The 27,705-nt window shown below is 42.3% G+C and overlaps 2 protein-coding genes across 2 annotated transcripts in view; one reads left to right on the top strand and one right to left on the bottom strand.

Moving 5' to 3' along the window:
* Positions 1-27: 27 nt before the first annotated feature.
* On the top strand, positions 28-3,135 carry LOC122130178. The gene is made up of 2 exons (XM_042704813.1): positions 28-932; positions 1,371-3,135. Exons 1-2 carry the CDS (start codon positions 611-613, stop codon positions 2,612-2,614), a joined length of 1,566 nt encoding a protein of 521 aa, XP_042560747.1. The 5' UTR covers positions 28-610; the 3' UTR covers positions 2,615-3,135.
* LOC105895280 (protein NLRC3-like) overlaps positions 2,701-27,705 on the bottom strand; it is a 30,012-nt gene continuing 5,007 nt past the window's right edge. Inside the window, exons 3-10 of the mRNA XM_042704814.1 lie at positions 22,846-22,962; positions 20,281-20,365; positions 17,089-17,284; positions 15,150-16,947; positions 14,312-14,485; positions 5,282-5,455; positions 4,177-4,220; positions 2,701-2,729 (exon numbers count right to left, since the gene is read on the bottom strand). Coding sequence (XP_042560748.1) covers positions 2,701-2,729; positions 4,177-4,220; positions 5,282-5,455; positions 14,312-14,485; positions 15,150-16,947; positions 17,089-17,284; positions 20,281-20,365; positions 22,846-22,962 — 2,617 coding nt within the window. The remainder of the gene's footprint in view (positions 2,730-4,176; positions 4,221-5,281; positions 5,456-14,311; positions 14,486-15,149; positions 16,948-17,088; positions 17,285-20,280; positions 20,366-22,845; positions 22,963-27,705) is intronic.

Here is a 27,705-nt window from a genome sequence, read left to right as displayed (position 1 = left end):
ATATAAAATGTGTGTACATTTGTATGTATGAATGTGTGTTTTTGTTTGTGTGTAATAAAGATGGAAAAGGACAGTGATAAGAAGTTTACTGCTGAATTAATATAATTTACATGTGATGATACTCAATTTTGTCTTCTTAGGTTTCACTAAAGTCATGGTCGTACTGCTGCAACAGCAGCTCCTCCAGGTTTGCAACAGAAAATCTGTTTGCCGTGACTTTAGGACAGCTATCCATGCAACATCCATTTAGAGGACCGATGACAACCCAGCCCCATTTGGTTATAACTGCGTGTGGCCATCTCCTTGGCTGTTAACCACTTCCCACGGTTCTAAAGCCTTTGGAACATTGCTGCCAATCAACAACTCCAGACTTTAAGAAGGTTCACTTCCCTAAGGTAAGGAAATCTAGAGAGAGATCATCATTGGTGGGAATGCTACTTGTGTCTACTGGCATGCTTTCCTGAGTGTATACTTCTGGTAATGCAATAAAGTAGTTCTCATCTACAGCAGAGATATCTAACCCTGTGATGATGTCCGCTCAATAAGAAATAAACTGGATGAGATCAGACTATGACTCACAGCACAGAGGACGTTGACAAGCTGCTGCTGCATGATTTTCACGGAGACATGGTTAGACAGCACCACACCAGACGCAGCTATCCAGCTAGCAGGCCGCACCGTCTACCGGGCCGACAGAACAGCTGACTCGGGTAAGAAGTCCGGTGGCGGTCTGTGTGTATTCTTAAATAACTGCTGGTGCACAAACGCAAGCATTGTCGAAAAGTATTGCTGCCCCGAACTGGAACTTATGCTTCTGAAGTGCAGGCCCTTCTACTTACCGAGGGAGTTTGGCATTGTTTTCATCTGTGCTGTTTACATCCCTCCGGACGCTAATGCTAAACTAGCATTAGCACAGCTACATGTCTACATAAGTGTCATGCCTGGCTTTGCCGTGCTGGGTCTGCCTCACTCAAACCCTGGTAAATAAGACTTTGGGCTGCCCCTTTCCCTCCAGTCTACAGGGGGAGCCGTCTGGTCTGGCCAACATGGCTAGATGGCAGCTGATTGGCGGGGACATTTAAAAAGAGTTCCTGATGTGAGTTGGAGGTGGTCTCTTCTCGGTTCTTCGTTGCTTGCACAGGGCTGCAAGACCTTTGTTCCTCAGCTCCCTCTTTTGTCATTTTACCACTACACATACACTATGCTGATCTGCACTACATTGAGCTTTACTTTCTCTTGCTGACTTACTGACTTTTTGTAAGTATTTTCATTTAATGAGTTAATAAATTACCTTTTTCTTTAATCTTAACTCTGTGTGGTCTCCCAATTTAATGTTATCTCCACATCGAGCCATGTGGACGTAACAATAAGTAAAAGACTGGCCACACACCCAGACAGCGCCTTCATTGTAACAGGAGATTTTAACCGAGCTAATCTCAGATCTGTGCTCCCCACATTCCATCCAAACGTGACCTGTGCAACAAGAGGCAGTGTGACACTAGACCAGGTGTACACTAATGTTGTTAAGGCTTACAAAGTACAGTCTGACTCCCACCTAGGCCTGTCTGACCACCTCTCGCTGTTCCTGTACCCCTCATACCAACAAAGAATAAAAGCGACAAGGCCTGCCACCAAGTCCATAACAGTGTGGAATGAGGATACCATCCCTCAGCTGCAGGACTGTTTTGACAGCACGGACTGGACAATATTTAACAGCCTGGAAGCTCCTGTTGACCCAAAAAGGGCACTGGAGGAATACACATCTTCAGCTATGGACTACATCAACTTCTGCGTGAACAATGTCACAAGAAGGAGGACTGTGAGAGTGTTCCCCAACCAAAAGCCATGGATGTGCAGAGAGGTGCGTACACTATTAAAGGCCAGAGACAGATCAGGTGATGCACCAGCGTACAGCGTAGCCAGGGCAGCACTGAGGAGAGGCATAAAATCTGCAAAAGCCAAGCACAGGCAACGTGTTGAGCAACTTTTCCACACTCACACCAATCCGAGACAAGTATGGGAGGGAATAAGGGCAATCTCGGACTACAAAGGGACTGCGTCATCCCCCCCGTCCAGCTGTGCTACCCTGTCTGAAGAGCTGAATCAGTTCTATGCACGGTTCGACAGGGACAACACTGGTCAGCTGCCTCTGCCCCTACCCTCTGACGCTGCTGCACCCACTCTGAGCACCCACGAGGTCAGACTCTGCTTGAAAACCATCAACCCCAGGAAAGCGGCAGGACCAGATGGTGTGGCAGGCCGCGTACTAAGGAATTGCGGGGACCAGCTGACAGAGGTTTTTACAGACATTTTTAACCGCTCTCTAGCCCTTTCACATGTCAAAGCATCAACCATCATACCTGTGCCAAAAAAGACTGCAGTCACATGCCTGAACGACTATAGGCCAGTGGCTCTCACCCCCATACCTGCTAAATGTTTGGAAAGGCTGGTCATGAAACACATAAGAGGCATCACACCAGCTTCCTTTGACCAACACCAATTTGCCTACAAAGCGAACAGATCTACAGAGGATGCAGTAGCCCTGCTGCTTCACACTGCACTGGAGCACCTGGAGCTAAATAACACTTACATCCGTATTCTATTTATAGACTAGACTATTTATAGACTAGACTAATTCTGCTTTCAATACGATCCTTCCAGGAAAACTCATCTCCAAACTTCAGGAGTTAAACCTCAGTGCTACACTGTGTAACTGGGTATTGGACTTCCTGACCAATCGCACACAGAGAGTACAACTGGGGAAGCACCACTCTTCGAATTTGACCATCAGCACTGGCGCCCCACAAGGTTGCGTGCTCAGCCCACTATTATACACTCTCTACACCCATGACTGTACTCCCTCCTGCCCATCCATCTACATCAAATTTGCAGATGACACAACAGTGCTTGGCCTCATCTCCAACAACGATGAGGCTGCCTACAGGCAAGAAGTGGGAAACCTGGCAGCCTGGTGTTCTGAGCACAACCTCAGTCTCAACTTAAAGAAAACAAAAGAGATGATCATTGACTTCCAGAAGTCTGCTCAGCACAATCACCATCTCCCACTCTACATCAACGGGGAAGAGGTTGAGCGAGTCACCTCTTTTAAGTTTCTGGGTCTAACGCTGACGGAGGAGTTGTCCTGGGACAACAACACAGCTTCCATCTTGGGGAAAGCCCAGCAACGCCTCTTCTACCTCCGGAAGTTGAGGAAAGAACACCTTCCTCAGAGACTACTGAGCAACTTCTACCGCTGCGCTATAGAGAGTGTGCTGACATACTGCCTGAACGTATGGTTCTCCAGCTGCACAAAGGCGGAGCAGGCAGCCATCCAGAGGCTGATTAAAACAGCGGGCAGGATCATCGGAGCAGAGCTGCCCGACATCTATTCCATTTCCTCCTCCCGATTGCCTGCAGCGTTCAAATCGCATCCTCACGGACCCTTCCCACCCTGCCCATTATCTGTTCCCGCTACTCCCGTCAGGGAAAAGGTTCAGATCAACAAAAGCGCGCACCTCTAGAATGGCAAAGAGCTTTTACCCTCGTGCAATAAGGCTTCTCAACAGCTCACCCAAAACCACCCCACCTTCCCCCCGGCCCGGCCCGGCCCGGCCCGCCCTCATAGACTGCACTCTTAACACTCCACCCTGCAACTATTGATGCACCTCAATGTATATATTTATTTTTTAATTTACTCAGGGATATTTATTTATCAATTCATTGCTTGTTATTTATTATTATTTAGCTGTGGCAGTTAATGTCCACAGCAACCTACATTTTAGCTGTCTGTTGCTGCCTCTACTGTCTCGTTGTTTTTGTGACAATGACAAATAAAGTACTTTGAACTTTGAGCTAACAGGCTTCTTCTGGAACATAGTTCAGAGCTAGATATTGGCCAACTGTCACTTAAGATAACCTCTGTATTCATTGCACATAGGAAGCACCTTTAAGTCATTCAAAAGACTTAATTAGACTTCCATCTTCCAAAATGAGAAGAATGCAGCTTATCAATGTTAATTAAAGAGAATGTGACAGCATCCACTAACATCAGTTTCTGCAGTCTGCAGTGTGAATCCTCCAGTAAAGCACACAGCTGAGTCACTCCCAAGGTTTCTGGCATGAGCTCACTCAGATCCAGCTCAGTCATGAGTAAGGGGTTTGAACCCACAGCTGAAGCCACAGCAGCACAGGCTTCCTCAGCAGCACTCCCCTTCAGGAACCTGTACAAATAGAGAAAATTAACATATCTGTTGTCTGACACAAAACATCATCACTGGTGCTTAAATAAAGAAACACACAAACATTAAAACTTCTGCATTGCTACCCACTTGTATAGTCTATAAGTTCAATTAGTCTGCTTGGCCTGGTGCAGCAACTTTAAATCTAGCAGGCTGAGTTTTCACTGCAACAGCTGAGCTCATCCTGTCACTTTCAATATAATGTTCATCTATTGTCATTAGTGATGCCCATAAGTCAACAGCTTAAAATACGAGGTGTGGCTATTAAATAAATAGACTAATGCTTTAACCCTCCTATTATGTTTGGGGTCAATTTGACCCCATTCAATGTTTAACGTCTCTAAATAAATGTTTGACATCATTTGTTTTGCTTCATATTTAATGACTTTTCCTAATTTAATGGGGACAACTGGGTTTTCAATGTCCTGTACACATACTTTACGCATAGGTGTTGTTTGGGGTCAATTTGCCCCCAGGCTGTTTTAATTGTATAAAATATATAAGAAATATAAACTTTTTTCATCACATTGTTACTTTTCTTGATAAAAGAAATAGTTTTTTATTCCAAATGTTATAGATAACAACAATATGTACTTAGAAATAATATGAAGCCATAAAAACACCATAAGGATATCTCTTTCCAATTTTAGGTCAATCAGTGAGATTTTATGGGGATCTGCATATTTCTCCATAGTCGCGTAACATGTATTCTGGATGTATAAAGGGAGTGGGTGGGGATATTGTTTTAATTTTAAGGGCTATTTAGGTAGTCAACAAACAAACCTTAAGTACCTGACACATAAACTTGGGTAAAAAAAAAAAATTATAAAAAAATGTTGGAGGTTTAAATTGCTGGGGTCAAATTGACCCCAAGCATAATAGATGTGGGTAAAATTTGAACATAATAGGAGGGTTAAGTAAATTGCAATGAAGAAGACTTGTTATAGTCATATAACTCATATACACTTGTAATAACAGTCTCATTATTTGTATTTATTCATTTGAAACTCTTTCCAATATTCTTGGTCTTGATATCCATTTACCTGAGATTGTTCAATTTACACTGCGGGTCCTCCTTTAGGTCTAAAAGCAGTTTGACTCCTGATTCCCCTGGATCATTTCCTCTGAGATCCAGCTCTCTGAGATGATTGGGATTTAACCTCAAGGCTGAAGCCAGACTAGCATAGCCCTCCTCTGTGATACTGCAGTCTGAGAGTCTACAGTGATAATATAGTCATAATTCAGTCAAGGCAAACACAACAAGACATTTAGAGCACTTTTAAAGTACAAATAGAGTAGTCTATACTAAATATTTTTGTAGATTATTTTGGGGATCAGTAGTTTACTAAGTCAGGTACATTGGATGACAGAGCATTTGAAAGGTTGAAAATAATGCACACTGAGGTGGTATTCCCACCCAGACCGCAGTACTAAATGCATGGTGCTATGGTCAAGGTGTCATGGAACGTCGGACGACACAGAGATTGCAGGTAGGTGGGAGTTTATTGAAACCAGCCATTACACGGTTCACAGGGGGAAAAAACAGGAAAAACACAAAGGCAACTCGGGATACAAAAGCAGAGAAGATAATTCCAAACGGGAACGAACAAAAGAGCAAAATCCAAAAACTATAGCACACAAAAGTTAGACTGGGGATAACTGGGATTAAACTAGAATGACCTGACTTCCGGTTGGTTAGCAGAATGGAGTAGTCGTGTTTCTTCATGCTCCTGCCACACAGTTTCCGTTTTGACCATAAGTCAATATAAATTATCTCAACTTAGTGACAACTAAACACCAAATGGCACCTGATGGAGATAATTTCCAAACACTGTTACTTAAGAATATATGAATCAAGTGCCTTGTATTAATATATTCCTTGTATGTGCTTATGAAAGCAGGAACATGGCTTTTCTGTGTTTCTGTGTGCATGTGTAACTTAGACTATTAGGTGCCACTTAGTCTGCATATGTACAAGAGCATGTTTAGACAAGAAGTGATAAGAAGGGTTGAACTGTGCTTCTTCCGACCTTGCAAAACTTCCATTCGTGCCTCGGACATCAGAAATCCACCACGTGGTTTTCTCTGCTGAACCCTAAATTTCTGTCTATATAAACCTTGTGCGATGTGTTTATCCTGGCTTCACTTTCAGCCTTGTGCTGGGAGTGAGCCCGATTGCAATTGTTGTTTGTCTAATAAATATACTTATATGCAGCGCCGGAGTCCTGAGGTAACTAGGGTGAATTTTCACCTAACATATTTGGGGGCTCGTGACTGGATTCCAACAACCTCATCGACTCTCCACTCTGGGCTAATCATCAGGACCTGAATCATACGGAGGAGTATGAGACTCAGTTTTTCTAAAGACCTCCTACTTGAATTAGAAGGAGGCCAGGGCCTGCCAGCGAGGAGAGCCGAGAGTGAAGGGATTATATTAGACTATAGGGGTTGGACTCCGAGCTGTTTGTGAGTATATTGTTTGTTTGTTGTAAGTGCACGGTAGTATATGGTTATTGTTTGTTTCGGTTTTGCGTACACTTGTCTTCAAGTGGGGTTGAGACAAACTCAAACTCACTGGTTGCCTCGTGTGTTGAACGAATTGCTAGAGTTAGAGAGACTCCTGTCTGTAGTTTTCATGTTCTTGGAGCGCTCAAGGCTAAATGTTATATATTCCTGTTCACCTTCTTGTCCCCTGGTAAGGTAGAGACGGAAGGGTACCGTTCGTTTAGGGAACGCTAAAGGTTATAGGCAAAGAAAGCCTGTTGCCAAAAGAAGGGCTAGCGCGCGCTAAAAGTATAAGCACTGTTCACCTTCCTGTCCCCTGGTAAGGTAGAGACGGAAGGGTACCATTCGTTTAGGGAACGCTAAAGGTTATACGCGAGAGCGCTGTTCACCTTAAAAGGAAGGTGTCATCTGAAGTTGAAAACTCTCTGGGCCTATTTTCTCTGGATATTTCTATATATATATATATTCCTGTTCGCCTTGTATGATGGGAACAAACTTTTCAGTTTCTGTTTTCCTGTGGGGCCTCCTGGTAGGCCTCTGGGTGCATTGTTAAAAAGGGCTTTACAAGAGGGGTATAGTCCATTACGAATAGATATATTCCTGAGGGAGACGAGTCTCCTTAAAAGATAAAAAAGAGAGAGTCAGAGATACTCCTGTGTGTTATTTTTCTGTGGGGTTGAGACAAACTTTTTACAATGGTTAAAACACAGATAGTTGTAGTCATAATTTATGTAATTAAAGATTTTGCATTACTGAGATGCCTTGACCCGGAACCAGTAGGGGACGGATCACCCCAGGGAAAGCCCCTGGCCTCAACCTCCTCACAAAACGAGAGAGACGGAGGACCTCTGGTCGGGCTCGGGTTGACTCAGCATTGCGATCTCAAGAACAAACTATGAGAGTCTGAAAATAGAAACATAACTAACCCTAGTGTGAAGAATAAGATAAATAAGATAATAAGATAATGAGGCCCTGTTTCTTGGCCAGCTTCCTCCAACCCTGACTAATGCCACAATTACTTTACTCTTAAAAGCAGATAAAGATCCTTTACTTTGTTGTAGTTTTAGACCTATATCTCTGTTAAATGTAGATTACAAAATTCTTGCCAAGATTTTAGCCCTCTGTCTCCAGGGGGTTCTTCCACAGATGATCTCATCAGACCAAAATGGCTTCATGTTGGGGAGGCACTCATTCAACAACACCAGAAGACTGTTTAACATACTGAACAACATAATTCCTTTTAAAAGAGTGGATAACTGTTTTAAATATTTGGGTATAATTATGACAAGGTCTCTAACAGATACTTTCAATACAAATGTTGTCCCCTTGCTTGGCAGAGTTGAGGAGGACTTTCATAGATGGTCTACCTTGCCTCTATCATTGGCCGGTAGGGTGAACCTCATCAAAATGACAGTTCTGCCAAAATTCCTTTACCTTTTCCAGCATATTCCTGTACTTACTTCAAAAAAGTTTTTTGCTAAACTGGATAAGGCAATATCAACATATGCAGAACCTGTGCATATGCAGAAAAGGTTATTGCAGCTTCCTAAGAGCACAGGGGGCCTTGCTCTTCCCAATATTTTATATTACTATAGGGCAGCTAATATTCACAAGCTTTTGTACTGGACTGACAAACCTACCACCCACCAGCCTGCCTGGGTCCATATTGAAATGTCATCATCCCAGGTCTCACTGCGGTCATAGCTGTGTTCTCCACTTCCTGTGTCAGCCACTGAAGCCAGCGATAATCCAGTAGTTAAGCAGTCATTTAAGATATGGTTGCAATTCAGGAAGCATTTTGGCTTGCAAGGTTCCTCTATTCATGCCCCAGTATCCCATAATCACAGTTTTAAACCATCCATTATGGACTCTGCATTTCAGTTGTGGTCAGAGAGAGGTATAGCATCTATCAATGACATCTATGACAATGATACTTTCATGTCCTTCAGTGACCTATCGTCTAAATTTAATATCCCCTCATCTCACCTTTTCCGGTTTTTTCAAATTAGACATTTGCCCAGAAAAACGACCCATTTCCAAAACACTCCCCCTCAGACTCTGTTAGACACCCTTCTCAGGATAAACCCCAATCAGAAAGGAAATATCTCCCATATTTTTAATGCAATGGACATCATCACTTCAGTTTTCCCACAACACACAAAACATCTGTGGGAACAGGATCTAGGGCTCAATTTTGAAGAAGATCAGTGGGACAATATCCTTGAGTTGGTCCACAACTCTTCTGTCTGTGCCCGACACGGGCTGATTCAATGTAAACTCATACACAGGACTTACTACACCAATCATAGACTGTCTAAATTCTATCCCAATGTAGCTGACACTTGTAATAGATGCAACCAGTCCCCTGCCGATCTCATACACATGTTTTGGTCATGTCCAAAGCTTACAGACTTCTGGTCCAAAATATTCTATACCCTTTCAAATTGCTTACCATTTTGTGGCCGACCCCCATCCCCTCTCTGCCCTATTTGGTATCCCACACAACATCTTAACGGCTAAGGCACGACATTCTATGGCCTTTTGCACTCTGTTGGCTAGGCGCTTAATTTTACTAAACTGGAAGCACAACTTTCCCCCATCCTATACTCGATGGGTTAAGGATATTCTACACAACTTAAAGTTGGAGAGATTAAGGTTTTCCCTCAAGGGCTCTCTGAGGAAATTTGACAAAATCTGGAACCCCTTGTTGTTCATTATAGACTCATTAGATATTACACCTGAGGAGTCAGAGTTCCGCTGAAGTACCACTGAAACTTATTCCCAAAATGTTAGTTTTTCTATAGTTTCTTTTCTTTTTTTTTCTTCTCTTTCTTCTCTTTTCTCTTTTTTCTTTTCTTCACCTAGAGACAGGTAGGGTTGGGACCTCTACCTAGGAGGTGGGTGGGTGTGTGGGAGGGGGGCTGGGGGTGGGGGGTTACTGTAAATTGTAAAATTGGGAAAAATGTGAGCATTGTACAGTATCTCTTTTATGTCCTCATTTTGTATCATCGAATCTCAATAGACATACTTATATAAAAATGAATGCAGCAAAATATAGGGAAATCCCGGAGGACAATCTAATTCTGTCTGCAAGAGAACTACGGCTTGGGAGAAGATTTATTTTCCAGCAAGACAATAACCTGAAGCATACAACGAAAGCTAAACAGAAATGGTTTAAAGACAACAAGGTGAATGTTTTGGAGTGGTCCAGTCAAATTCAAGACCTAAATCCAATAGAGAATTTGTGGCTGGACTTGAAAAGGGTCCAGATTGAGACTTATCCACACAGACTCAGTGCCAAATGTGCATCCACTAAATACTGACTTGAAGGGCGTGAATACTTATGAAATCACATATTTTAGATTACATATTTTTATTTAATTGACATTACTGTGTAGAAATTACTTTTCACTTTGACATTAAAGGGTTTTTTTGCAATTTTTTTTTTCAAAAAAGCCAACTTATATTGACCATGATTGATTTAAAAAAGCAGAAAAAGGGTAAAACATCCAAGGGGTGAATACTTATGCAAGACAATGTATATATATAAAATGTGTGTGTGTTTATAAGTTTGTATAGGTATATGAGTGTGTGTTTGAGAGTGTGTGTGTGTGGGTGTGTGTAAGTATGTGTGTGGGTGTGACGATGTGACGTCACTACACATGATTATGTGCTATGACTGCCATACCAACGAGCCTGGCTCTTTGGCGTTGCGTTCAGAGTGCATGTTTGGCTCCCTGTAGACCCGGGTTCTAGTCCGGGTTGGGTGAGTATGCTCTCCCTTCGCTACAGTGGGTGTGTGTGAAAGTGTGTGTGTGTCATAAAGATGGAAAAGGAGAGTGATAAGAGGTGTTTACTGCTGAATTAATAGTTATCCTTTACATGTGAAGAGAATGACAATTCACCATCACTGTCAAATTGACTGATAGTAACTCAGTATTTGGTCTTGTGATACTCACTCTAGTATTTCCAGTTTACAATTGGGATCCTCCAGAAGAGAAGAAAGATGCTTCACTCCTGAGTGTCCTGCTTTATTCCCATTCAGCCACAGCTCTCTCATGTGTGAGGGGTTTGATCTCAGTGCTGATGCAAGAGAACTGAAGCCCTCTTCTGTAATACTGCAGTTTGACAGGCTGTAGAGAGAAAAGGTAAAAAAATAATCCATTTTATATGAAATATAATATAAAATATGAAAAGGAATACAATAATATTTATATAAAATGTGTGTACATTTGTACATTTGTATGCATGAATGTGTGTTTGTGTTTGTGTGTAACAAAGATGGAAAAGGACAGTGATAAGAAATGTACTGTGAGGATACTCAATGTTGTCTTCTGAGCTTTCACTAAAGTCATGGTCGTACTGCTGCAACAGCAGCTCCTCCAGGTTTGCAACAGAAACTCTGTTTGCCGTGACTTTAGGACAGCTATCCATGCAACATCCATTTAGAGGACTGTTGACAACCCAGCCAGATTTGGTTATAACTGCGTATGAGCCATCTCCTTGGCTGTTGACCACTTCCCACGGTTCTAAAGCCTTTGGAAAATTGCTGCCAATCAACAACTCCAGATTGGCTTTGACTGTAAGAAGGTTTACCTCCCTAAGGTAAGGATATCTAGAGAGATCATCATTGGTGGGAATGCTACTTGTGTCTACTGGCATGCTTTCCTGAGTATATACCTCTGGTAATGCAATAAAGTAGATCTTATCTACAGCAGAGATCTCTAACCCTGTGATGATGTCTGAGCAAACAGGCTTCTTCTGGGACATAGTTCAGAGCTAGATATTGGCCAACTGTCACTTAAGAAAACCTCTGTATTCATTGCACATAGGAAGCACCTTTAGGTCGTCCAAAATACTTAATTAGACTTCCATCCTCCAAAATGAGAAGAATGCAGCTTATCAATGTTAATTAAAGAGAATGTGACAGCATCCACTAACATCAGTTTCTGCAGTCTGCAGTGTGAATCCTCCAGTAAAGCACACAGCTGAGTCACTCCCAAGGCTTCTGGCATGAGCTCACTCAGATCCAGCTCAGTCATGAGTAAGGGGTTTGAACCCACAGCTGAAGCCACAGCAGCACAGGCTTCCTCAGCAGCACTCCCCTTCAGGAGCCTGTACAAATAGAGACAATAAACATATCTGTTGTCTGACACAAAACATCATCACTGGTGCTTAAATAAAGAAACACACAAACATTAAAACTTCTGCACTGCTACCCACTTGTATAGTCTATAAGTTCAATTAGTCTGCTTGGCCTGGTGCAGCAACTTTAAATCTAGCAGGCTGAGTTTTCACTGCAACAGCTGAGCTCATCCTGTCACTTTCAATATAATGTTCATCTATTGTCATTAGTGATGCCCCTGAGTCAACAGCTTAAAATACGAGGTGTGGCTATTAAATAAAGAGACTAATGCTTTAAGTAAATTGCAATGAAGAAGAGTTATTATAGTCATAGAACTCGTATACACTCGTAATAACAGTATCATTATTTGTATTTATTTATTTGAAACTCTTTCTAATAATCTTTGGTCTTGATATCCATTTACCTGAGAGTTTTCAGTTTACACTGCATGTCCTCCATTAGGTCTAAAAGCAGTTTGACTCCTGATTCCCCTGGATCATTTCCTCCGAGATCCAGCTCTCTGAGATGATTGGGATTTAACCTCAAGGCTGAAGCCAGACTAGCATAGCCCTCCTCTGTGATACTGCAGTCTGACAGTCTACAGTGATAATATAGTCATAATTCAGTCAAGGCAAACACAACAAGACATTTACAGCGCTTTTAAAGTACAAATAGAGTAGTCTATACTAAATATTTTTGTAGATTATTGAGGGGATCAGTAGTTTACAACATCAGGTACATTGGATGACAGAGCATTTGAAAGGTTGAAAGTAATGCACACTGAGGTGGTATTCCCACCCAGACATCAGTACTAAATGCATGGTGCTATGGTCAAGGTGTCACAGGAACGTCGGACGACACAGAGATTGCAGGTAGGTGGGAGTTTATTGAAACCAGCCAGTACAGGGTTCACAGGGGGAAAAAAACGGGAAAAACACAAAGGAAACTCAGGATGCAAAGGCACAGAAGATAAGTCCAAACGGTAACGCACAAAAGATCAAAATCCAAAACTATAACACACAAAAGTTAGACTGGGGATAACTGGGATTAAACTAGAATTACTTGGTTGTCGTGGAGATCATGGAAACACTGGACCTGACGGTGCAGGAGCGCGGGACCAGAACTAAGACTAAACGACCTGGAAGAGGAGAACACTGGCGTGGCAGCGGAGGTCGGGGATCCGGAGCGTGTATCGTCTTGAGGTATAACCCATAAGTGATGCGAGCGTGATGCGAGAACCGACAAGGGAGTGAGGAGTTTAAGTAAGGAGAGTGGCAGGTGTGTGGGATCAGTACTGATTGGGATTGAAGTGCAGCTGGGAGTGTGAATGTGACTGAGGCTGTAGCGGAGGTGTGTGATTTGAAAGTAGAAAAGGGGGGCGTGGCCGGAGCAGGATTCAGCACAGACGTGACACAAGGTCCCATTTTTACTTAACTGAATTTAAAGATTTTGATTTTAGTTACAACCCACGCTAGGAGAAAACATATCTGAGTCACCTTGCCATCCAGATTTTCCATGAAACAGTTTGTGACATTGTGGTTTCATGATACTTGAAGAATATCGTTGGTATGGGTGGAAAGCTAAACAGATTTCCCGTGAAAACACCACTGCTATACTATATAACAGACCTCTATGTTAGCTCTGACGTTAGTGCGGTTGCGTGATTCTAGCAAAGAACTCGATGAAATGCCGTCTGATAGTGATGTCGGTTTATTCTATGTACCAGACCTCGAGCACACACAACACGCTACGATGGAGAGAGAGAGAAGGAGATATTAGGAGGTCTGATCCATAGTGTAGTTTGTCTTCTGGTTGGCCTTTGACTCCACAGGCCGCGATGTCTCCTCAATTCTCCTTGCTCCGTTCTCTCACCGGTCGTAGCGGTTGGTGTCTCTACGGCATCCTTTCTTCAACACAACACACTCAGTATACAAATTACATTTCAGTTATAGTCAATAGAATACACAACTTAGCATAATGGGTGTGTCTGTGGTCTGGTTGTGTGCATGCTGGGCTACCTATATATGAAAAGGTGTGAATGTCAGCAGACAGGAAGGGTCTTTCTGACCATTTGTGTGTTAATGAAGGTAGCGAGAATGTGACACATTCTTGTGGGGGAGGAACTCATATGAGTTGAAAGTATATGAAAAATGCCCAAATCTAACAATCTCTAAACATTTTATTGCCATCTCAGCGTTTGTTTTTTAAAATGCACTTGATATTAGTTTCGTAAACTGAGACAACTTTTACAGTTTGTTCAGTGAGCTTTTATCATTGAAAGGAAGGATCTTCAAGTCTATGTGTGTCTGGAACTTTACATGAAAATTTTAAAAAGTGTGTGGTGTGTCTGTAACCAGGGGGATATTTTATCAAGAAATGAAACAGTTCAAATTATCCCACAGAACTCATTCCTAGGGAATACTGAAGAATCAAAATGTCTTACCTGAGTGTCTCCAGTGCACAGTTTGGGTTCTTTAGTCCACTACAGAGTTCTTGGACCCCAATATCTCCAATACTGTTTTCACTGAGATCCACATTTTTCAGTTTTGAAGATGGTTTGCTGAGGATACATGCCAGTGCTGTACAGCTCCTTTCAGTGAGCCCACAGCTATTGAGCCTTAAGGGGAAAACAGCCACCAGTGAATATAAGCTCTATGAAAAGGACACTGCTGCTGTCTGTATATTAGTGGCACTCTGAGATTCTTTTGAATGAAGAGTGCATTACAAATAAAATAAATTATTATTATTATTATTATTATTATTAGTGTTGTGCTTCTAAACCAATTAAAAAATCAGACAAAAAGTTTTTTTCACATATCAGAAGCTGGGTTTCCATCTAACTCATTAGCATATTGTATGCGCATTCATGAAAATTCAGCTAAACAAAATGCGAATCAGTGCACTTTCATCATCTGTATTATGCAAATTCAAAATGGACACTAATTGAGGAAGGAGTTGTGAACAGCTGTAGGATCACATACATAAGGTTGTCAGGGCAACTTTAACAGGAAAAGGTAAATAAAGTGCAACAAATGCAAATTCATGTGAATGAACCCATTTAATTGAAACCTAGTCACATTATACCAGAACGGCGAGTTACTCCACCCGCCTCTAGCAAATCAAATGTTTATTCGCAATAGAAGATTTTATACGAATTTGAAGTGTTTCCAGTCAGGGTTTATTATTCAAATGATCAAAATGTGCATTGAAAAGTTAGATGGAAACCCAGCTAATGTCATTAACCCTCCCTTTCTGAGAATACACACTGCCACCATACTTACTGAGCCTTCTGAGATTCCTCCACTACTGGCTGAAGCCTGAGGAAAGCTTCATCAGATCTGATGTACTTCTTCAAGTCAAACACATCTAGGTTCTGTTCTGATGTCAGCAGCACAAACACTAGAGCTGACCACTGGGCAGGTGAGAGTTCAGCTTCAGAAAGTGTCCCAGCACTCAGGAAGCTCTGGACCTCTTCCACTAAGGAGTGATCATTGAGTTCATTCAGACAGTGGAAGAGGTTGATCACCCTTTCTGAGGAAGGAACCTCCCTGATCTTTTCCTTAATGTAACTGATTGTTTCTTCATTGTCGATATTATTTCCTCCTCTCTGTAGTAGGCCATGCAGGAGAGTCTGGTTAGACTCCAGAGAGAGGCCAAGAAGGAAACGGAGAAATAGGTCAAAGCGTCCATCTTCATGCTCCAAAGCTTTGTCCACGGCACTTTTGTGTAAGATGAACATGGATTTTGGCATTGATCTCATTTTCAGAATCTTTTTCAGAAAGACTTTTCTGAGGGCTTGTTTTGGAGAAATTAGGTCTTTCCTTTCCTCCATCAGAAGCGCATATAAAGCTGCAAGATACTCCTGGATGCTCAGATGCAGAAAACAGTACACATTTTCCTGACGAAGCCCTGTTTCTTCTCGAAAGATCTGGGAACAGATGCCAGAGCGCACTGCTGCCTCTCTGACATCAATGCCAGACTCTTTTAGGTCTTCTTCATAAAAAATCAGATTTCCCTTCTCTAACTGTTCATATGCCAACTTTCCGAGACCAAGGATTACTTCCTGGTTCCACTGTGGAGCAGGGTCATGCACACTTTCAAACTTAAGGCTCCTCTGTTTGGTTTGGAAAATAAGGAAATAGGTATACATCTCTGTCAAAGTCTTTGGAATCTGTCCACTTCCTAAAGAGCCAAGAATCCCCCCAAGAACAGTAACAGCAATCCAGCAGAACACTGGTATGTGGCACATAATGTAGAGACTCCTTGATAATTTGATGTGTGAGATGACTTTGCTGGCAAGATTCTGATCACTGATCCTCTTCCTGAAGTACTCCTCCTTCTGTGGGTCATTGAACCCTTGTACCTCTGTGACCCGGTCAACACACTCAGGTGGGATTTGATTGGCTGCTGCTGGTCGAGAGGTAATCCAAAGTAAAGCAGAGGGGAGCAGATTACCCTTGATGACATTTGTCAGGAGTACGTCCAATGAGGTGACATCTGTCACATCAGTCAAACTTTCATTATTCTGAAAGTCTAGTTGGAGTCGACATTCATCCAGACCATCAAAGATGAACAACACTTTGTACTTCCCTTGGCTGGGAAAAGTGAACTGCTTTATTTCTGTGAAAAAGTGGTAGAGGAGATCCATCAAAGAGAGCTGTTTTTCTCTCATGAGGTTGAGCTCCCTAAAAAGCAGTGGAAATATGAAGTGGATATTCTGGTTTTCTTTCCCCTTTGCCCAGTCCAGGATGAACTTCTGAACTGAGACAGTTTTACCAATTCCAGCAACTCCTTTTGTGACAACACTTCTGATTGGTTTGTCTTGGCCAGGTAAAGGTTTAAAGATGTCACTGCATCTGATTGATGTCTCCTGTCCATCTGGTCTCTTGGATCTTGCCTCAATCTGTCTGACTTCATGCTCTTCATTTACTTTTCCACTTCCTCCCTCTGTGATGAAGACCTCTGTGTAGATCTTTTCTAGAAGAGCAGAGCTTCCTTGCTTGGATATTCCTTCGAAAACACTCTGGTACTTGTTCTTGAGATTTCTTTTGAGCTCAGTCTGACAAACTCCATACATCTCTATTTCAAAAAACAAAATAAAACATATTAATGTTTTGCAAGCCACTGACACTGAGGACAAACACTAGCTGTTTCTATTTTTCCTAATTTTAGCTAATTGATGCAAAAAAATGTAAATGTAAATAAAGGAAGAATTCTTACTTTCTTGCAGTTTGTCAGCGAGATCTTTCAGCTCCATATTCCTAAGGAAGTGCAGTGCCATCTTCAGAGCCCCTTCTCTGGCATCACTCTCATCCTCCTCTTCACTCTCAAAGTTTTCTTGGTAATCTGGACTCAGCATCCCCTTGAATCTCTTCAGCTCATTCTTCACAAAGGTGATGATCTTCTCCTCTAACACCTAAAGCACAAATATCTGGTAACACTCTGCAGCACATTGCATTACAGAGCACTGATACACTACTTACATTTATCTTAACCCTAAACCTGGTAAATGTAAGTACAACGGAATGTTCTATTACTTAAGGATCCTCAGTATGACATATTCTATTACACTGCATTCATTAGTGTCATTACAATATTGAAAGGCCACTGTGAAAAAGTGAGACAGGAGATAATAACCCTCCACACATATTATTATGGTATACGTGTATATATGATTATCATTGTGGCTGGTATTGGATTTGTTGTGGTGTACATCAGTTTAAGAACACTGTAGAAACTTGCTGCTGAATGAACTATATATAGGGTAGAGATGTAAACTACAGTTGGCAGCTGGACCCTGGGAGAGAGTAATGAGATTAAAAACTACTGCATGACCAGTGCAGACCATTTAGACAGTGTGGAAAGGTGAATTTCCCTTTCCACCGTGAGTATTAACATAGACTAATTAAGATCACGTTGCCCAGCAAAAGCGGGAGAAAGAGACGGTACTCTCATTGACCCGCATGAGCGGGAGAGAGAGAGAGACATTGCACGCACACACACACACACACACACACACACACACATACACACACACACAAACACACGCATAGCCATGTCTGTCGCTAGCTACCCAATCCATGCAGCTGTGTGCATGGTTGGCTGTGGGTTTGGCGCTATACGAACGCCATTGTTTGTTTGCAACACGGTATAACCGCCATATGAAATGAAAGTACAATTCACCATTATCACTGTTCACCTGTTTATTATCATTACATTCATTATCGTGTCATATCACCTTTACTCTCTGTTTCAGCATACAACCCCGTTTAATACATCCATACAGACATACTCACAATCACTCCCGTACTGCTGTTTGTTTGCGGAAGCGCGTACCGCTAAGGAGTGGTATTTCTCCACGTCCCACAGGGGAGGGAGATGGTAATTGCCATGAGGGGTGTTTGATGTGATGTTTGTTATGTATGTTTGTTAATATCATGGGTGATATGTGTAAAAGGTGTAAATATGGTAAATGTATTGTTATGGGAACATTGGTAAACTTGGTGGTGGATGAATGTCTTTGTTAATGTAATATATGATGTGAATTATAAGACTAATGCAGGGAGGGTTACCCCACTTAGATGGTTCGATCCGATTGGAGCTTATTGGTCCAATCTAGCCTAATGGGCAGCATTATTAAAGCCTGCCTCATTCCTTTGGAAGGGGTCGGTGTGAGGAGTACTTACTTGGTGGAAGGTGAAGTACATGCGAGTAGAAAATACTGTTGGAATACTTTTTGAATACGGTTACTTTGCAGTTAAACCTAGTAAGCTAGTTTGCGAGTACGGTTTAAGTATTGAATTATGTTTGTTTGTTTTTGTATATATGTTTGGTGCTGGAGCCAATAAATACAAATATATTTTTTTTTTTACAAGAACTATCATCCCGTGCCCCGTGGTTTGTTCCTCTCCACCACTATCTCTGGTCACCACATCCCAATAACGTGGGGTGACCGAGCGGTCCCTCACAGACAGACAGTGGAGCCTTATGTAACCCATGACTATATGTTAACAATGTTGCAGGACATTAAAAATGAACAAAGAAATAGAAAAAGGACTGAGCCCTTCTTACATGGGACGGACGGTTGAGCCTATGACAGCTCAGTGAATTTTCCCATAGGATCAATTCATGCAACATTATCTAAACACTTGTCTGTCCAAAATATAAAATATCAACTCACAACAGCCCACTTTATCCCTTAAATATATTTGTTGTACATTAACTGTATTCTCTTTTTCTGGTAAAGTACTGATCCTTCTCCAAAGGTCTGGGTGACAATGCCAATGTGTATGGTTTCTCTGACATTAATGCCAGTCAGGTCTTCTTCATGAAAGATCAGACTGCCCTTCTCTATCTGGTCATAGGCTAACCTCCCAAGAGCAAGGAGACTGCTGCCTGAAATTCCCTCCCTAATAGATTGCAAATGTTGACATAGGGTACAAAAGAGGTAAATATACACTATACCCATTCAAAAGTTTGGAATCACCCAGAAAATGACACATTTTCCAGGAAAGGTCTTTCGAAATCTCCAGTTCTTTTCCGAGCTCCCGTGCTCTAGTGTTCCAGTGCCTTGTTTTTTCCTCGTTTGCGAGTTTCCTGTGTTTTCCTATGTTACCCCTTCCCCACATTATTCTTCTGAGTGTTGTGTTTATTGGACATTATTCTTCTGAGCGTTGTGTTTTGTAAGACATTATTCTTCTGAGCTGTTTTACTAAACATTGAACTTCTGAGTGTTCTCCACTGTTGTGTTCATCCCGTTTATTCCCCTTTTTCTCTTTCTGGCTGTTTCCACTCAACTCTGTCATATTCCACCTCTGAGTCCTGACGTCTGTGACACTCTCTTTAACCCCTGGTCACCACCAGTTTGCACTGCTATGTGAAGGGTGTGGTGCACACCTTGGGAAGATGTAACCTTTGGAAGATATATTCAGTAACCTGCCAATTTCTTGCATTAAATAACTTAAGTTCCTCAGAACAACCCATAACACTTTATGTGAAGGGGTGGGCATAAGACTGACATGACACTGTCATAACCATAACATGACACCCGTCATGAATATGAAGGAGTTTTTATGAATGTTTATGACTGCTGTCATTAAGTGCCATTTGGTCAATTGGACATTTTGGGATGTCGTTGCTATGACAACTTGTATTACCCAAGACAACATAACCTGTCAAACATGCCATAGCAGGCCTAATGATTACCTATATTATATTTATGGTCAATGGTCAAAATAAATAAATGAAGGGACATTTAGAATAGATACAAATTTGCGATTAATTGCAGTTCATTTTGAGTTAACTATGACATAAATGCGATTAATCGCGATTAAATATTTTAATCGTTTGACAGCACTACTAATTATGAACATATACTCCATAGCAGTACTGCATTAAATGTGTGCATCAAACCTGGAATATGTGCTTCAGATCCCCATGTTGACTCTGGGTGAACTGGTCACTGACAGCATCTGGTTTACATTCCTCCATTTGGCTTCTGGGGATGGAAAATCAAAGTGAAGAAATATGGAGCTAACCTTTAAACATCAACAAAAGCACAGTTGACCCTGATTAAAACTACCCAGCTTGCTGATGTACTTTGGCGATATATTTGGCAACACTGTGCTAAAAGCTGGCCTTACATTTCCACAGGGTTTTGAGCCTATATCAGAAACCTAGCGAATAGACTGAGTGGCTTATGAAAACAAAAAATGTGCTTATTCCAACATCATACCTCAAAAACTGTGTGTGCCTTTCAGTAACATATGATGTTAAATGGCTCCAGATTTGTTTTTCCTTGCCTCTAGGTTTTTGGGTCTGCACTTGTTCTGTCTATTCTATGCTGTAATTATTTCAGAAACAGTGGCGGCTCCTGAAAAAATTCTCAGGGGGGGCAATTTTTTTTTATAATGATTAAGGCGACCCATTCAGTAGGTACATTAAGTTAGCTGATTAACTCATACAGCACTACCTTTTTGTCCTCTATTGGCATGCACACAACAGTAATATGTCCCCTCTTGCTACATAGCTAGAGTAGCAAGTTACAGGTGGAAAGCTATGGAAGAAAGTTGCATCCAGGAGCCTTCATAAGCAAACATGATGTGGCTCCACATTAAATGATCCCACTTTTTCATTATCCACGTGTCTCAAATGTTGTATGATGTAACATAGCTTAACAGGACACATGATATGTCCAGTAACATCATAAAGAAGGGGTAACATAAGTCAAAACCAACAATATTTATTGACTGATCTTGAAAGTATTGGCTTACAAAAGCAAAATAAGTCATCACATTAAAAATTATTCAGTGTTAGTGCAAGAAGCGAACTGTGAAACACACTGTAAAACCTATGAAAAGTGACAGTGGTATATGAAATACAGACCGCATTAGCCACTTCACGACCGCAATTTTCTTTCGTTCCAATTCTTGGATGTAGGATTTCCCTCCCTTTGTAGAAACCTGTTGAATGGATACATTTGGTCTAGGAAGTCCTAATTGTTTTGTTGTCAATTTATCTTCATTAGTACGCCGACTAAAAAGGAGTTTCTGTCAAAGAGCGAATCGAGTTCTTGCACTGGACAGGGCAGCCATCTTGACAGAATATGCCTCCGTCGAAGCTGTATGACGTTCGTATAGGCTTTTACGTCCACTACTTATGACAAGACCAGGAGGGGCGAGCCCTCCCGGAAGCCATAGAGAATGCATTGAGAGCTCTGTTTTGTGAAAAAAATGGATTTAACATGGGAGTCAATGGGAGAGGTCTGGGGCGATTTTCATTTCGCCCCAAATCGCCCCAGAAGGGGTGGGGCCATTTGAAGCACGACTTTAGGCTGACTGAACGACTGTTACCTGATTCGACAATGACGTACAGAGGCAGATCAGACGGTCTAGTGGTAGAATCCGACAGAAAAAAAATTATTACATTTAAATGAACATGTCATTTACGCGACTTACAAGAATATTGCATTTATACATAAGGAGTTTTTTTTTTTTTTTTTTCCTAGGCAGTGCGTCGCCCCAATCGCCCTTATGGACGAGCCGCCCCTGTTCAGAAATCATTTTGTACATTGATAATTTGGGGTTTTTAGTCTGATTTCATTGTAAAGTACAAATACTTTACTGATGTCCAAATGCATCTCAAGAGGTCTCTCCCGACGGATGTGTCGATCACACAAAATAGCACTTTTTGGACTGCAATACCCTTTATGACCATGTGGGGCCCTCAGTGTTCCTGTTTGCCTGTCACATGTGTGTTCTTGTCCTTATTGTTTCATTGTGTTCACCAGAGCCTTGTTTACTTGCCTTTGTAAGCCACCTGAGCTTTAGTTTTTGCTGAGTCTTGATTTGACAGCCTGCGGTCACGTTGTGAGAGTTTTTGAACTGTGAATCTTTGACCTAAAAACCTGTTGCCTGTTTTGAGTCCTTTGTTCCTGAGATCTTTTGTTACTCGTTTTTGGATACCCTTTGTTGGAACTGTTTAATTGCCCAGACTGTTGGTTGTCTGGATGCATTTTGAGTGTTCTGACTTTTTTAGATACTTCTGCCTGACTCAAGTAAAGACCATTTTTTATCTAATCCAAGCGAAACCTCTCTGTCTGTCTGTGCATCTGAGTCTATCACCTCCACGTAGCACAGTGGACCCTAGCAATCCGCCTACTACGCGGGAGACCCGGGTTTGTATCCTGACTAATCCTTACAAGCACCCACAATTTACTACAGAGGCATTTACACTCAAATCTGACTGAGTATTCTTAAAAGGGGAAACTGGAAGGTGAAGTTGGTGTTTAAATTAAATACAATTACAAAGTTTATAGAAAGATTCTTTCTTTTTTGACCAAATATCTGGTTGTGACACTCTAAATTCATCATTTGACTTTCTTACACACCCTTCCTGGTATAACCTTGTATTATAAGTCTGTGTGACAGTATACTTTTTTAAGCATACCCTTTACATGTGTCTGTTTCATGGACTTGCCTTGATGCATTTGTACCATCTTCATTCTGGAAGTTGATGCCGTACTCTTTCGACCGGTCACTTTTCATGGACACACAAGTGGGCACAGGTGATGGAGGTCTCTCCTGACGGACGTGTCTATCACACAAAATAACACTCAGAATGAGATGGAAGAAAGAGGGATTATTAGAAAATCTACAAGTGAATATGCGTCCCCACTGGTTCTTGTGTGGAAGAAAAATGGTGATCTGAGGCTGTGTTCAGATTTTCGGTGGCTGAACGCCCGCACAGTCAAAGACGCGCATCCACTGCCCCACCAAGAAGACTGTCTTGCTGCTTTAGGCGGCAATGTGTTTTTCAGCACAATGGACCTCACCTCTGGTTTTTATAATGTTCCTCTCCATGAAGACGATAAAAAGTACACTGCTTTTTCCTCTCCTGTCGGACTCCATGAGTAAAATAGACTCCCTCAGGGTCTCTCTAACAGCCCTGCAAGTTTCATGAGAATGATGTTGAAAATCTTCGGTGACCAGAATTTCATGAGCTTGCTTTGCTATCTTGATGACCTCATGATATTTGCTTCAAGTGAATTTCCAGAGGCTGCGTTTACACAATCTGAAGCTTGCCCCTAAAAAATGTTTCCTCCTCAGGGCAAATCTTATGAGAGCAGATGGGCTGACTCCTGATGCTAAAAAGATACAGTCATTTTTAGGGCTAGTTATGTGGTATCAGCGCTTCATTGAGAAATGCTCCACCTTAGCTAAGCCACTTTTCAACCTCGTTGCTGGGAGCAAACAGTTCAGGGTAACTAGAGGAGGCAAGAGGAAAAAAGTCCCTGTGTTAAGTCAACTGACTGCTGCTGACTGGACACCCGACTGTGAACAGGCCTTGCAGAAGCTTAAAGATGCCCTTCTCGGAAATGTCATACTGGCACACCCTGATTTTTCAAGACCTTTTATTCTATCCACTGATGCCTCCACTGATGGCTTAGGTGCCGTTTTGTCACAGGTTGTGCCAGGGGAAGATCGGGCCAGCCCCATAGACTTTGCGAGCAAGACTTTGAATAGGGCTCAGAGCAACTATCCAGCCCACGCCTTGAATTTTTTGCTTTGAAATGGGCAGTTTGTGAAAAATGTAGTCACTGGTTGAAGGGCCACAGATTCACGGCATGGACTGATAATAATCCACTTACTCATATTTTGACAAAGCCCAAATTCGACGCGTGCGAGCAACGCTGGGTGGCCAAGCTTGCAGCCTATGAGTTTGATGTCAAGTACGTCCCTGGACCAAAAAACGTAGTTGCTGATGCCCTGAGTCGGACCGCTTTTGTTGCCAGTAAAGTGAGTCACCGCCTTATTCACGAGCCTTACTCTGCCCTTCTGTCCGCCTCAGAACATCTGCCTGGCCCAGAACTGCAGGACCTATTCCGCCAGTCCACTACCTGTCAGGCCACTCAACATGCCAGTTTGTCCAAGGGGCCAAAAGATCAGCTGTCTGCCAGTATGTCAGCACATGAAGTTGCTGCAGCTATCAGTCGACACACTGAATGGGAAACGACCACTAGAGTGAGAGCCGTTCCCCTAGCCTGTCATCTGCAGAGTCTAGTTGACATAGGCCAGAGTGCTTTGCCTTCTTTTTCGGCCCGTGAGCTCCAGGACAGACAGCGTGATGATGCTGACCTTGCCCGTGTCATTTTTTTATGTGGGGCGGAAACGATGGCCTTCCAGGCGTGAGCGGGCACAGGAGAACTGGAGCACACTGAAACTTTTAAAGCAGTGGGAGAAGTTGTCTTTAAAAGAAGAAATCTTATTCAGAGTGTCTAAAGATCTAGCTACTGGTAAGAAGAGATTTCAGTACGTTGCGCCTCAGTCTCTACGGTCAGATGTCTAGCGAAGCATAAAGAGAGCTCCTGCATTATTATTTTAGAATACAATGACTAAACGTCCTAAATCCATACTGATTATAGAGAGGTGTTCCACATTCTATCCTCATGTAAATAGTGTGTTTGGTTTAGTAATTATGCACCTCTGAATGTATATTTTAATCGAAGTGCAAAATCACACGTGTGAATAGCTAATGTTTAATACTGTAAGGTGTCCCATGCTGCTGTGCTAAGGAGTCCCGTGATATTTTTTGTGCCAGGTACATGTTTTGTGTTTTATTGTATGTATTTAAATTAGATATATTACTTTGTAATTCAACTTGAATTAACAATATATGAGAGTTCTGAGATATAGAGTCACGATTAGCATACTGTAAGGTGTACCATGCTGCTGTGCTAAGGAGTCCTGTGATATTGTTTGTGCCAGGTGAATAAACTGGAGAACTTCACCCACGTCTCCCGGCTTTCTCTATGTAAAACCCTTCCTAGCATACCCTTGACATGAGTCTGTTTCACGAACTTGCCTTGATGCATTTGTACTATCTGTACAAGGCTGTGTGCTGAGCCCACTACTGTACTCCTTGTACACCCATGACTGTACTCCAACCCATCCCACCAACACCATCATTAAATTTGCTGACGACACCACCGTGATCGGGCTCATATCAGAAGATGACGAATCAGCGTACAGGGATGAAGTACAGAAACTGACAGTGTGGTGCTCAGACAACAATCTGTCACTGAACACCACAAAAACGAAAGAAGGCAAAGTGCAGTTCCGGCCCCACTCTACATCAACGGGGACTGTGTGGAGAAGGTCCACACCTTCAAATTCCTAGGAGCCAATTTATCAGATGACCTCTCATGGTCTGTCAACACCTCAGAGACAGTAAAAAAGGCACAGCAGCGACTACACTTCCTGAGAGTACTCAGGAAAAACAACCTGGAGTGTAAACTGATGGTGGCCTTCTACCGCACCACTATCGAAAGTGTACTAACCTACTGCATCTCGGCGTGGTACTCCGGTTGCACCGCAGCAGACAAGAGAGCCCTCCAAAGGGTCATCAACACAGCACAAAAAATCACTGGCTGCTCACTGCCCTCCCTGGAATCCATTGCCCGCTCCCGCTACCTTAGCAGGGCCAATAACATCTTAAAAGACTCCTCTCACCCAGGCCACCACCTGTTTACTCTCCTGCCCTCAGGCAGACGGTACAGATCCTTTAGAGCAAGGACCACACGTCTTAAGAACAGTTTTTTCCCCGACAGCCATCAGAACTCTAAATACCGACATGCACTAAACACTAAGCACTTTATTGACTACAAGTCACATACCATCTCAGTCACCTTACACATGTGCATAAACAAAGCTGTATTAATTGAAGTACTTTAGTCTATGCCACCGCACTTTGTTCTACTCTTAATGTATATATATATTTTTTGGGGGGCTGTTCCTACTGTTTTTGGATAGTTGTAGTATTGTTATGTTATATGTTGTTGTTGTGTTATATGTTGTCCCTCGTCACACCAACAGGAGAAGCACTCAAAATTTCGTTGTATAAATACAATGACAATAAAGGCTTTTCTTCTTCTTCTTCTTCTTCTTCTATCTACATTATGGAAGTTGATGAGGTCCTCTTTCGACCGGTCACTCTTCATGGACACACAAGTGGGTGCAGGTGATGGAGGTCTCTCCTGACGGACGTGTCTGTCACACAAAATAGCACCCATGATTTACTACAGAGGCTTTTAAACCGAAAATCTGACTGGAAGGGAAATGTTGGTATTTAAATGAAATAAAAGTAGAAAATATTCATGGGAAGCATCATTTCTTATTTTGATTTGGATATTCAAATTCAGCCACTGAACTGAACTGGCCAGAGTTTTAATGACGCTGCTGTGCTCACAATTCCATATGGAATGCAAGAGCGTGTGAAATGTAGTTTTCTCTCCTCACTACTGTTAGATATTGGTGGGTTTCACATGCCAGACCATATCAATAGACCCCCTAACCCTAACCCATATCAATAGACCCCCACCCGCAGTTTGGGTAACACCAGGGGTCTGGAGCCAGAGCCATCAGACTTGATTCCTGGCCTTTGTCTACAGCCATGACCAGATGGTCGGAGCCAGTCATATTAGCGTTTAGATGGCCAGGGTCAACTAGACCCCTCTGCCTGGCATTCACACCTCACATATCTCGTTCCTCTCATGCCCCCACCTCCTACCTTGACCCCCCCCCCACACACACACCTCACCTATGCCCCCCCCCTCCCCCCAAGCAGACATATCACCCGTATCCTCTCCCCCACAGAAAGAGTGACATCGAGCACATCCATACATCAGAGACCCACACACACTTAATTACCCCCCCCCCCCCCCTCATGCCAAAAGGTCCAGCGTAGCCCACAAACTGTATAACTTACCTGTAGTGTGGGCAGTTTTAAATAAATATTATATCATATTAGACTGAATGAATTACCTTACTTATTTTTTCTTATTTTTATTTATTTCAAATGACTAATAAGATCACTGTTGAATATTTTTTTTTAACATGAAGACCTTGTGGAGGAATTAATTATTGCAGTTATTGCAGAAGATTATTGCGCTGAACCTGATTGTGTTCAGTGGCAGAGTAGGCCTGGACTGTGACTCATTCAGAATTTAGAATGATTATCCATGTTTGTGTTCATTTGTTCAAACTCATTTTTACATAGTGTAGGCCAGTGGTCGCCAACCCGTCGATCGCGATCGACGTGTCGATCCCAGAGACTTTCCCTGTCAATCTCCAAAATAAGAAGAAAAGAAATACAGAACAATTTTTCTGGTGTCTTCTGAAATGTTTTCTTACGGACTTCGGAAGACCAACGTCAGAAAATCTCCGCCTGAGGATGTCTGTAGAGTTTATGTGAACGTAATCACCAACGATTTCTCACAAATTCAGCCCTTCCCACTAAATGCCCCTTCTAAAGAAGCTTGCACACTCCCCCGACAAACGG

Source organism: Clupea harengus, unplaced genomic scaffold (genome assembly GCF_900700415.2).
Source record: "Clupea harengus unplaced genomic scaffold, Ch_v2.0.2, whole genome shotgun sequence".
NCBI classification, from domain to species: Eukaryota; Metazoa; Chordata; class Actinopteri; order Clupeiformes; family Clupeidae; genus Clupea; species Clupea harengus.
Note: the sequence above shows the minus strand (reverse complement) of the source record. Positions and strands in the feature narration are given on the sequence as shown.

Excerpts from the sequence above, each read along its gene's own strand:
- LOC122130178 (XM_042704813.1), top strand. The coding sequence starts at position 611 with ATGATTTTCACGGAGACATGGTTAGACAGCACCACACCAGACGCAGCT. Across the intron at positions 933-1,370 it reads ACAGCTACATGTCTACATAA|GTAAAAGACTGGCCACACAC; the intron begins GTGTCATGCCTG and ends ACGTAACAATAA.